This window comes from Thalassophryne amazonica, chromosome 22 (assembly GCF_902500255.1).
Source record: "Thalassophryne amazonica chromosome 22, fThaAma1.1, whole genome shotgun sequence".
In the NCBI taxonomy this organism is placed as follows: domain Eukaryota; kingdom Metazoa; phylum Chordata; class Actinopteri; order Batrachoidiformes; family Batrachoididae; genus Thalassophryne; species Thalassophryne amazonica.
In genome coordinates this window covers 32,328,186-32,341,096 of record NC_047124.1, presented here as the reverse complement: position 1 = coordinate 32,341,096, position 12,911 = coordinate 32,328,186, and the positions used below count along the sequence as shown (strand labels likewise).

General features: G+C 42.2%; 1 protein-coding gene and 1 long non-coding RNA gene across 2 annotated transcripts in view; one reads left to right on the top strand and one right to left on the bottom strand.

The window, feature by feature from the left end:
• Positions 1 to 12,911, bottom strand: part of plxna4 (plexin A4) — a 658,913-nt gene that overhangs the window by 159,074 nt on the left and 486,928 nt on the right. The window contains exon 9 of the mRNA XM_034163939.1: positions 9,760 to 9,874. Within this exon, the coding sequence (XP_034019830.1) occupies positions 9,760 to 9,874 (115 nt within the window). The remainder of the gene's footprint in view (positions 1 to 9,759; positions 9,875 to 12,911) is intronic.
• The window catches only part of LOC117504477, a 757,689-nt gene that overhangs the window by 627,196 nt on the left and 117,582 nt on the right, over positions 1 to 12,911 (top strand). The window lies entirely within an intron of this gene.

Genomic DNA, 12,911 nt, shown 5'->3' with positions numbered 1-12,911 from the left:
AACAAAACCAGAATATCCTTCAAGTACAAAGATTTTAAAGAATTATTTAAACAGGAAAACTTGAAGTATGATAGTGAAAGACAAGAAAATAAGTTCAAACTTCAAGTTCAAACTTTGTTTGACAGCCACACCTGTTTCTAATCCATCATCTGTACAGCATGCACTAACCATCCAATAGATGGCAGATATGTCTGTGGGATATTACACAGGCAAAACAATCACTTTATCAATTTATCTGGTGCATCTGTGCTCACCAGATGCTGTTGTTGTGATTATATACCCTTTTAATCTGGTGAGTTACACGACAGTGGCATTTATTGTATTTGAATTGTGATATTAGAGGATACATCCTGTGGTGGAAATGTCTAGATATGTGACCAGTTAGTCCCCACTGGTAGCAAAATTCAAGATGTGTAGTAGGGTTGTAACAATTAATGGATAAAAATAAAAAATCATGACTACACTGATATGTATGTAGATCCCTCAATCATTCAAAATATACTATAAACCCATCAATGGCTCAGTTTTACCATTATAAACCTGTTGATTAAAACTTGTTTTAGTCTTACTCTGCACCTTCAAACTTTTTGTAATAGTTCAAAGCTCAACACAAGGCTCTTGCAAGACTGGCTACAGGAACTTTGTGAGATAAAAACAAAATCATGGAAAACATCAAACCTCAATTACATTTCTTTGTCATAAGGGTTTTATGTATATACTGGCAGATACATCAGTATCATGTTTTTTTTAACTGTATAATATATCAGTAACTCAGCCACATGGAACTCAGCGACATGGGGTGTAATGGTCAGTACATTCTGAGTGCCGGACCCAAGCCTGGATAAATGACTAGGGTTGTGTTAGGAAGGGCATCTGGCATAAAACAAGCCAACGCAACCATGCAGAGTACAAATCGAATTTCCATTATCAGTATCCGTATCGGTCACCCCAAAATCCACACTGGCCAGATTCTAATAAGGATTGTTCCTTAATCATATCATAGCCTGTGTTTCTACGCATGTCATATCATTTTATAAAGAAGAGATGCATACCCCTAATGTAGTGATATATAGACAGTTCGGAAGTGTATTTGTGTTAATGACTGAATACTTAATGCTGCTCACTAAAATCCCCACGACTGAGGTTCAATTTGAAAAAAAAAGAAAAAAAATGTCTGTGCATATTATTAATGGATATTTGATTGATTGATTGATTGGATACACATATCTTTCACATCTTACACACACACGCACACACACAGCAGATAAACAGCCGCACATCCTCTCACAATCACACCAGCTAAAGTTTAAATGGGTTCTTCTGCTCTTTAGGCTCCTGCCTGTTGACTGATCAGCTGCTGCCAAAAAACAGCAATAAGAGTCTGAAAGAGAAGAAAGATGCTCCCTCATGGCGCTCATATAAAAAAGTTTGCAGTGTTTGAAAAAGCAATTTGCTGTCAGCAGTGAGACGGAGAACTGATATAACAAGAGGAGGCAAGAGAAAAAAAAAAAAGGGATGAGCATGAGGTGGTTTGGAGACGTGAAAGGCGGCCGTTTATGCACGGACCACATTTACACTGAGGAATGAGAAAAGTAACTCAATAGTGTGACTCATCATAACCACATAACAAGCATCTGAAAAATGAGTTGTCGCCTCTTTTTTCCTCTATAATTACCTTCATTTTCATGCTTCCTCTCCCTCTATCTGACACATTGTTTTCTCTGACCTGCTCTCTTATTCTGTCGTTCTCTCTCCTTCTACCGTGTTGTTCCTCCCGTCGTGTTCGCTGACCTCCTCTCACCCGACACCCCCCGTCCGCCCGCCTCTCTTTCCTGACTTCTAGTCTTCTTGGGGATGTACTTAGATCTGATAATTAGAAGCTGGTGGGAGGTGTGAAGGGTGGAGATGAGAAGAGTGACAGCGAGTAGGAAGACAGAGTGGGAACCGAGAACGTGAAAGCCCGTGGCATTTGAAGCAAAGTAGTGAGGGAGGGCGAAACGGCCTCGTAATTATAGCAGTGCAAGGTGTGAAGATGGAGGGAATGTTAAGTTTTCATTGACATACACGCCTTGTGGTTCTCTCCCTCCAACTGGACACCGTTTTATCGTCTCCTCCGCAGCCTCGGGCAACAACACGAGCTCCTTTTCCCTTGCAGTGGCTCATCTCCTTTCTATCACACAATCCAATATTTGCATCATGAGTTTTTCCGTCTGTGCCGCCATCTTTCCTCTTAACCAAGGTCCTGACACCAAGGTTCAAACCCAGGTGTGGACTCTGCATTCTTGGATAAAACACCAAAACACCTCCTCAGAATATTTTATTTTGTGGAGGGTGGGTCACCCTTTTGAGTGTGGTCTGCTTGAGGTTTCTTCCTCAATGCCATAAGTATTAAAGGCACTGCGCTGCGGTGGTTTGAATCATATTTGTCTAATAGATTACAATTTGTTCATGTAAATGGGGAATCTTCTTCACAGACTAAAGTTAATTATGGAGTTCCACAAGGTTCTGTGCTAGGACCAATTTTATTCACTTTATATATGCTTCCCTTAGGCAGTATTATTAGACGGTATTGCTTAAATTTTCATTGTTACGCAGATGATACCCAGCTTTATCTATCCATGAAGCCAGACGACACACACCAATTAGCTAAACTGCAGGATTGTCTTACAGACATAAAGACATGGATGACCTCTAATTTCCTGCTTTTAAACTCAGATAAAACTGAAGTTATTGTACTTGGCCCCACAAATCTTAGAAACATGGTGTCTAACCAGATCCTTACTGTGGATGGCATTACCCTGACCTCTAGTAATACTGTGAGAAATCTTGGAGTCATTTTTGATCAGGATATGTCATTCAAAGCGCATATTAAACAAATATGTAGGACTGCTTTTTTGCATTTACGCAATATCTCTAAAATCAGAAAGGTCTTGTCTCAGAGTGATGCTGAAAAACTAATTCATGCATTTATTTCCTCTAGGCTGGACTATTGTAATTCATTATTATCAGGTTGTCCTAAAAGTTCCCTAAAAAGCCTTCAGTTAATTCAAAATGCTGCAGCTAGAGTACTGACGGGGACTAGAAGGAGAGAGCATATCTCACCCATATTGGCCTCTCTTCATTGGCTTCCTGTTAATTCTAGAATAGAATTTAAAATTCTTCTTCTTACTTATAAGGTTTTGAATAATCAGGTCCCATCTTATCTTAGGGACCTCGTAGTACCATATCACCCCAATAGAGCGCTTCGCTCTCAGACTGCAGGCTTACTTGTAGTTCCTAGGGTTTGTAAGAGTAGAATGGGAGGCAGAGCCTTCAGCTTTCAGGCTCCTCTCCTGTGGAACCAGCTCCCAATTCAGATCAGGGAGACAGACACCCTCTCTACTTTTAAGATTAGGCTTAAAACTTTCCTTTTTGCTAAAGCTTATAGTTAGGGCTGGATCAGGTGACCCTGAACCATCCCTTAGTTATGCTGCTATAGACGTAGACTGCTGGGGGGTTCCCATGATGCACTGTTTCTTTCTCTTTTTGCTCTGTATGCACCACTCTGCATTTAATCATTAGTGATCGATCTCTGCTCCCCTCCACAGCATGTCTTTTTCCTGGTTCTCTCCCTCAGCCCCAACCAGTCCCAGCAGAAGACTGCCCCTCCCTGAGCCTGGTTCTGCTGGAGGTTTCTTCCTGTTAAAAGGGAGTTTTTCCTTCCCACTGTAGCCAAGTGCTTGCTCACAGGGGGTCGTTTTGACCGTTGGGGTTTTACATAATTATTGTATGGCCTTGCCTTACAATATAAAGTGCCTTGGGGCAACTGTTTGTTGTGATTTGGCGCTATATAAAAAAAATTGATTGATTGATTGAATATCATCAGAGGGAGTTTCCTTACTACTGTCGCTTGTGTGCTTGCTCTAGGGGTTGGTAAGGCACCTTGGGGCAGCTTTGTTGTGATTTGGTGCTATATAAACTCAATAAACTGAAACTGAAATAAACAATTTAATTTTTGCCTCCCGCCAAGGAGGCAATGTTTTCAGTGCTGTCTGTTTGTCTTTTAGTAGGATTATGCAAAACCTACTTAACCAGTTACTGTGAAACTTGGTGAAAGGGCAAGGGTATAGGCAGAACCCATTAGCTTTTGGAGCTGATCCATGGAGTGGATCCAGGATTACTTTTTCACTTCATTTAATGTGCGATAGGGCATTTCTCAACATTTTCTTGAATTTCCCCAAAGTTCATATACAGATCTTTATGAAAAAAATCAGGCACATGTAGAGTCTGACATTATCTTGATAAATTTACAAAACTGTTAAGCTGGCAATCTCACAATGTTAAAGAAAGGGAAAAAAATCCTGGATCTCTCATCTGAATTGGATCAGCTCCAGAAGTTAAAGGTGTCTTCCTTGGCTCATGGCCGACCCTTTAACCAAGTTTCAAGAAAATTGGTTTTGCATTTTTTGCATAATCCTGCTAATGTTTATTTCTACTGGCTACAGAGATATGTGTCAAGAGTTGGTGGAGGTACAGTAGGTGCTCTCAGAGAAATCTTTAGTTTTAAATTTCTGTTTTCATTTCAGTTTAATTGCAAATGGAATACATTTCAATTGTAGTCTTTTCTCTGCTGCCGATACTCGCAAAGCTTTACCCATTCACACACGCTCAGCTACACTTGGAGCAACTTATCCAAGAGGTCTTAATAATTTTCTTTTCTGACAGCAATACAAAACTAGGATCTTCTGGTCAGAAGGCCAGCACGTGAACCTCCACACCATCACCTCCCCATTGTAGCTTGATGCAAAGCAGGGGGTTCTATGCAATACAATTTTGACTACCAATATACAGATTGGGGTTCGATTTCAGCTCGGTGCTAAATGCTACCCATCTACCCATATATGTCCATCATCCCAGTCCACCCACCTGTAAATGGTGACTAGTCTTGGCTGGGGACATAAACTGTGATAGACTGGCATCCCATTTAGTGGATGTCCTAGACCTAGACTTCTGCTTCACAATACCTATTTCAATAATAAAAACAATCTGACCTTTCTGATGTCCACCAAGGGTTGACGAGGACTCAAAATAACAGATGTGTGATTCACATCATGACCCAGACTTTATCTGAATCCGGATTCCACAACACAATGCAATTGTAAACTGATCCAGAATGGTCCAACTGATCAAGATGTTGCAATGTGATATTTAATTCACAAGCTGGAACAAAATAGTGTCTTTCTGATCTTGGTTTTACATCATGATGTTGCATCTGTCTTAGTAGTTTTGAGGTAATCCTTTAAAGTCTATGAAGTGAAATCCTGATCCAGAATACGGATCCGGATCCAGGTCACTGCCAAAATTTATTGGCATCTTCCAAGACCTAACACCAATGTGTTTTGAAAATTTGGTGAAAATCCATTAAGTAGTTTTCAAAGGATTCAAGGATTCAAAAGGATTCAAAAGAATTTTATTGTCATATGCACAAAGGAACATGTTCCCTGCACAATGAAATGTGATTACTGCATTTAACCCATCCTAATTTCCAGTTAGGAGCAGAAATCGCTCCAGATGTATATCCCTGCTTTAGGTCAACAGCAGGGCTGAGCAAACCTTGACCGGCCTCATGACGACAGACAACACACACATAACACACACATAAGCCGGCCCGGTACATGAACACATATAAAAAGCACACACAAGGTAAAACTTGGGAAACAAAAACCTTCATTGCTGCTGCATTGAATCACGCAGCAGCAAAGCAGGAAAAAAACCCATCAGCACAATGAACAATGATCACACACAACAACAGGACGAGAGACGATGACCTAGATTTGTAAGAGTCCAGTTATCAGACAGAACACCCAGGGGCCGCCTTTAGGCGCCATCAACGGCCTTGTTCGTCCATTCTGGAGGGAGGAGGGGCCCAGCCCTGAACAGTCCACTGTCCACAGTCAACGTCAGAGCTGGAGAAGCTGAGGGCGGGGGGAGACGAGGGGGGGGTGAGGCATGAGCGTTGTTCTTCTCCAGGAGGTTTTTATCACAGCGGCCTTGAAGTGCAGCTGTGTTTTGGGAAGCCGAATGAAAATCCAGATTAGCAGACACCTGAAAGATTCCACAGTCTGAGACAAAGTGGCTTCCAATACATCTGAATTAAGAAAGGAGATGTGGTCATTACTGACAATCAATGCGGTTTTCCAGCGCAGCAATCTTCCCGGAGATGGTATCCAATGCGCGGTTAACACCCGCCGACTGAGCTGACACTGCCCTTCCAATCGAATCAATCATGTGGGGCAGCCTGGATGGGCCAATTATTGCCGCTTCCACTTTCTTAATTTTCTGGTAAACCAGCGCTATGCCCGCTCCACACAGCAGAAACCCGGTCACCACCATGCCAAATATATACACATCTTCGACGTCCTCCACAGACAGCGTGTAAAGGCACATGACATGCCATTTCCTCCAACTGTCCATCACGTAGCCCATCACGTGTCCCGGCAGGACAGGTCGGGTCCTCCGCTCCCGAGTGTCTTGTAGAAAAAATAGTGTCAATTGTGTTCAGAGACCACTTCAACAGATCCATTTTTGCTGTTTCCAGAAGAGCAAAGCTGGCAGCCTCACAGACAACATGCCACAGAAGCAGGATAAGGAGGGAGGGAGAAGAGAAAAATGCGACCGTCTCGGCCGAGAGCAAGGAGGCAAAAAAAGAAAAAAAAAATTTAGTAAAAAAAAAAAAAAAAAAGTAGAAAAAAAAGTTTTGACGTAATCCTCAAAATCCAACAAAATGAAGCAGACAAACGGAAATCCTTTTCCGGAATCTGGATCCAGATCCAAAATTCAACGGAGACTTCCATGGTGTAAAATTTATCAGTGGTGAAAATTTTGTCAAAATTCTTGCAGTAGTTTTGACGTAATACTGCTAACAGACAGACAGACAAATACATAAACACCAATAATTTTATTACGTCCTTGGCGGACGTAATAAGTAGTGGCACAAAGGGCCTACATAGGACTTACTTCTTCTTTTTCAGTGCAAGAATCAACACATTCTTACTCCGAACCCAACACATTTTCACATTCAGTCAGTGCCTCTTTGCATCGGGGAAAATGTGTTTTTTTCACAGTAGTGTCATTTCTCTCTATAATAGACAGAACTACCTGCTTCACTTCCGCGTCATCAGGGAACAGTCGTGTATTTAAGTTATGGTCATGGTTAAGGTTTTGATTAGGGTTAGCATTTCAACATGAGGGGCAAGTGGTTAAGTGTACTTGTTTCCAGTGCAGAAGGTTCCTGGTTTAAACCCCACCCTTGCCCATACTCCAACATGGAGTTGCGTCAGGAAGGACGGTGATAGTCTAGTGGTTAAGCGTTGGGTTTGAGAACAGAGGATCCTTGGTTCAAATACCAGCCTGGCCGGAAAATCGCTAAGAGTCCTTCGGCTCGTTGGTCTCGGTGTGTAGTGAGCGCCTTGTATGGCAGCACCCTGACATTGGGGTGAATGAGGCATTATTGTAAAGCACTCTGAGCATCTGATGCAGATGGGAAAGTGTTATATAAATGCAGTCCATTTACCATTTCACAAAATGGATAAGAACGCACAGTTATGTGCTGAGAGCAGTGGTGTTATTTATTCGGTAACACAAATCTCTATTTTTTAGGGTATTTTTGTCGAGAAAAATGTGGCATCAGCTCTGGGTATCAACCTGCTGTGTTGTCGACAGAAAAAACAAAACAAAATATTCTCTCATAGATTTCATCAGATGGAGAAGACAGACATGTCTTCGCTTTCTTCATCAGTTTCTTTACGTGTGAAGAGAGTGCGTGCATGTTCTGGGAAATGGTGCGAAGCGTGCAGGTATCTCTTAATCCAGCACTGCCTGTTCAGATTTTGGTAACAGGGAAGAATTTTAAGTTATTTATTCGGTGGAACCATGTGAAGGTTGTGCACCCATGATGAGGCTCAGCAGAATAGGTTAGTCCTTGAGATATGTGGAGGGCAAACAGAGACGTGACCTCGGATAATGGGCCAAAGCGCATACGTCATATGTGCTCGTACCCCTGCTGGCATGAATAAAAAGGCATCGCATGCCACGCATACTAACGACGGGCTCATCCAGCAGGCAGATTTGCCGGGCTTCAGTCATTAGCATAGTGTTGAGGGATTATTCAGATCACTGCCTGAAATCCCCTAATTGTAAGAGTACACAAACGTTCATGTCGCTGCCTGTTCCATTCAGCCAAGTTAACTTGTTGCCTTGTATGAATTTTTGCTTGCATGTGCGTGTGCACGCTGACCGTCAGCTGGAGAGTCTAAATTAATTCAGAATAGCAACCAGACACTTGGAAGCCAAAGCATGACCTTGGATTTGAGGGGTTAATTAAAAGCAAATTAAAAGTCATTAAGCTGTCAAAATACCTGCTTTTTTGAAAAAAAAAAAACTGCATCAAAATGATACGCTGCTAATGCGCTAATACCAAATCACTGTTGCTTTATTTGTGATTTGCTTTCATTCAGCAACACAATAGGAATGGATTCACACGTTATTATCCTGAGTCAATATTGGCCACCAGTGCCTGAATTAATTGGAAAAGTAAACCCTGCTAAGACTCTGGCTTGGGTCTGACTAAGCAGAAGGTTCAAAAGGATAATGGAAACAGTGAGGTAAAAAAAGGAAAATAATGTCTTTTCTGCAGGTTGAATCGCTCCGGGGAAACACGGGTGGAATAACACAATTGAGACCAGGCTGCTCATCAAAGGAACCAATCTGGATGAGCTTGTCCCTGCCCGTCGTGCACTGCCTGCCAACCCAGACATGAGCACCAGTGATCTTCATCATAGCTCACCTCAGGCTAGGATTAACAGGCCACTAACTCCCTGTAAAATCCTTCCCATGAAATACTCCTATAAATTAGTAGGGTATAGGTAGACACTGTTGACCAAAATCCACACACGTACCCTCAAAAGCAGAGGAATAGATTCATAGAAGAACCCAGCTGCACACCATTTACACAAATCCCCTCACAGGCACATATCTACAACTTCCTTTACCTCATGCCCTTAGGGCAGCCGCTATGTCGCTGGGACTAAAGCAGAGTGACACCTCTCATATGACAGGAGAGTCGGTTAAGGGCACTTACTCAATGCACCCCATCTAGTGAGTGGCTTGTCATCTGCAGAAGACCAGTCTAATTACAGGAGGCTCTGCATCGATGGGAATAGTGCCGGCTGCCAATTGCTATTGATAATTCACACAGACTAAGCTGTCATTGGGAATAGGGAAGGGCAAGAGGAAATGGCACAATTTTATTAGCTTCCACTGCCCTTTGATGTGCTGTGAAGAGCGAGACATGCCAGGAGACTCCTGCCAGATGGAAGCGAGACAGCCAAAAGGTGTTTCAATCCTTTTAACACAACTCCTTTTTTGTGTCAGAGACCTAGAATGATAGCTATTAGTGTCACGTAGCTGAACACTTCCATTCCATTGAAATATTTCAACATGTTTTATCATGGGGTTTGCATCTACAAAAAGTCTGGCAGCGTTAACGACCGTGGGTAATTCTTGAAGGCTACAGTTTGCTGTTGCGCCTACAGGTAGATGTGATGCTTGAAATTTTGTGACTGCTAACAGCAATGACACAATATAGTACATTTTTATAATCCATACCACGCTCCAGGAGACACGTTACCCCTGTAGGCACCCCTGATAACTGAACTGCTGGAGATTTTATTGTGGGGGAAAAAAAATAATCTAAAATTTTCAACCTGGCTTGGCACTCACCTCGAGCATCTTAACTCGGCCTTCCTGAAAGGAACATGTGCGAGGGTCATGCGTACAGTCGTGTTTGTATTTGCACCAGTGGCACTGGTAGGGACTAATGACACATGACAGACACCTAAAAGGAACACAGAAGTGAAGAAGGCAGGACATTATGAATAACAATAACGTGCACTGGACAGCACAAAGTTAAAATTGCCTAATAATGTGCAACGGAACTACAACAAACGCAAGGACAGCATCATTTGATTAAACTCTGAGGTGGAAAAGCTATTTTTTTTTTTTCGATCAGATACAGTTGTATTTGGTGTTTTTGACAAGAAGCTGAAAGTTGGGGGTAGCAAATATTTATCAAAATAGAAAAAAATGGTGCCTTCAAAATACAGACTTACCTAACAAGGGTTGTCATACCAAAATGGTTGCTACTATATTAGAGGATGATTTTCCAGTTTCAAAAGTCACATAAAAGTGAACAAATGAATTTAAGAGGCGCAGAAACAAACTTGGAGGAGGAAGATGAGGAGACTCATGGTGGAACAAAGACTTTCAGGAAAGTATGAAGAAGAAGAAGTATGTGAAAAAGAATTGAGAATGTGGGAGAGATGATGAAAATAGACAGAAGTATGTGGAGATACAGCATAAGGTGAAAAGAGAGTGTTCAAGGCTAAGGAAAGAATGATAAGAGATGCAGATGGAAATGTGCTGGCAAGCGAACAGAATAGGTTGGGAAGTTGGAGTCAGTATTTTGAGGAGCTGATGACTGAAGAAAGTGAGAGTAAGAGAAGGCTGGATGATGTGAAAAAATTAAATTAACAAGTGCAAGGAATTAGTAAAAATGAAGTAAGGGCAGCTATGAAGAGAATGAAAAGTGGAAAGGCAATTGGTTCAGATGACATTCCATTGGAGGCATGGGAATTTTTAGGAGAGATGGCAGTGGAGTTCCTAATCACGCTGTTTAATAAAAACAAGAAAGTGAGAGGAAAGTGAGAGGATGCCTGAGGAGTGAACTGGAAGTGTCCCAGTTTTTAAGAATAAGGGTGATGTGCAGAGCTGCAGAAGCTACAGAGGTATAAAGTTGATCAACAACAGCATGAAGTTATGGGAAAGAGTTGTGAAATCTAGGTTTTGAAAATAGGCGAAAATCTCTAATCAGCAATATGGCTTCATGGTAATTAAGCACTCTATAGATACACCGTCTGCTCTGAGCGTGCGGATGGAGAAGTATAGAGTAGGTTAGAAGGAGTTACATTGTGTGTTTGTGGATTTAAAGAACGCTTATCACGGGGTACCAAGAGAAGAGTTGTGGTACTGTATGAGGAAGTCTGGAGTGACAGAGAATTATGTGAGGGTAGTGCAGAATATGTATAAGACCAGGGTGATAATGGTGAAATGCACGGTGTGAATGACAGATTCATTCAAGGTGGAGGTGGCATTATATGAAGGACAGGCTCTGAACAGTTTGTTGCTTGCAGTGGTGATGGACAGGTTGACGGACGAGATCAGACAGTAGTCTCCATGGACTATGCAGATGACATTGTGATCTGTTGTGAGACTAGAAAGCACACTGAGTTTAGCCCTTGGAAGTGGAGATATGCTCTGGAGAGAAGGGGAATGAAAGACAGTAGGACCAAGACAGAGCACATGTGTGTGAATGTGGATAGCACAGTTTAATATTGTGCCTGCACAGAGTAGAGGTGGTGAATGTAGAGGAGTTTAAAACCTTGGAGTCAACTACACAAAGTAATGGAGTGTGTTGAGAGCTGAGCAGAGTGCAGGCAGGAGTGGGTGGAGAAAGAAGGCAGGACTGATTTGTGAAAAAATATCTGCAAGAGCGAAGGGGAAAGTCTACAAGACAGTCAGAGTTCAACTGAATGCGTTTAGTTCCTTGAAGACATTTCTCTTTTCATCTAGAAAAGCATCATTCTACCTGGAGTAGTGAGACTCAGGTATTAATCCTCTGAGGAGCCACAAATGCTGTACTGATGTAAAGAAAGTTATGAAGTGGTGAGTGATGGGCCCGACATCTTGAGCAAGAGACAAAGAGGTAATCCAGGCAGAGGAAAGACACATCCTTACCTCCTCAAGAGAAGGCCAAGGGAAAAGGACACACCTTTGAAGAGAACAATATTCGATTGTTGGTTTCAAAGAGGTGTCAACGAAGCCATCTTCATAGAAGTAATGAAACCTTCTCTAAACAGAGACAGAGGGTGAGACACCAACTTTCTCTCACAGATAATTCCATCTTCTCAGAGACTCTGAACCACAGAGACTCAAAGATTGTCCTCACCTCTCCTCAAATGAAACCTGGAACAGTGGTGACTTGCACCAAAACTCAAGTAACCTCGGGTAAGCAACAGCTCGCAACAACTGTCATTACATCACTTTGTCCCCACAAAGCACAAATATTTGAGTCTTAGTACTCCAGCTAGAACCAATTAAAACAAATCCAGTTGACCTGACTCAACCCAGTTGGATACCATGACTTGGATGACTGAAAATCTCAACAGACAAAGTCAGATGGACAAGACTGAGATGATTTGTACATGTACAGAGGAATAACCCAGGGTGTGGATCTTCTTACGCCTGACCACAAGTACATCAAGACTGTCATGTGAAGGGAAAACTTGAGATAATTTCACCAAAGCTTTGGTGACACAGGATGAATGCTAGGTCCATCATTTTGAGCCGGAGATAAAGAGGTAATCCAGGCAGTGGAAAGACATATCGTCACCTTCTCCAAAGAAAGCCAAGGATGTTTTGTCTGTGGAGATGACAATCTCAGTTTCCTGGGAACTCTGGCTGGTTACTTAGGCTGCTACACAAGGCTATCAAGATTACACACCCCAAAAAAGTGATGAAGGGGGCGTGTTTCATCAGGACAATGCCCCCACTCACAAGTCCGTGATTCCCATTCCTGCTTGCGTGACAGTGACTTCTCGCTGTATGACCATCCCCCATATTTATCTGCTTTGATTTAATAAAGTATTTTGAGCATGATTTGACAGACAGAGAAAGTGGAAGGGTGAGGTGGAGATGGAGGGATGGAGTAAATGAAATCTCGAAGGAAAGGAGGAGTTTCAGAACCAGGCTCAATAAAACAGTTTCATTAGACAACCCCATGTAGAAGTGAGGAAAAATGAAAAGAAAGTAGAAGA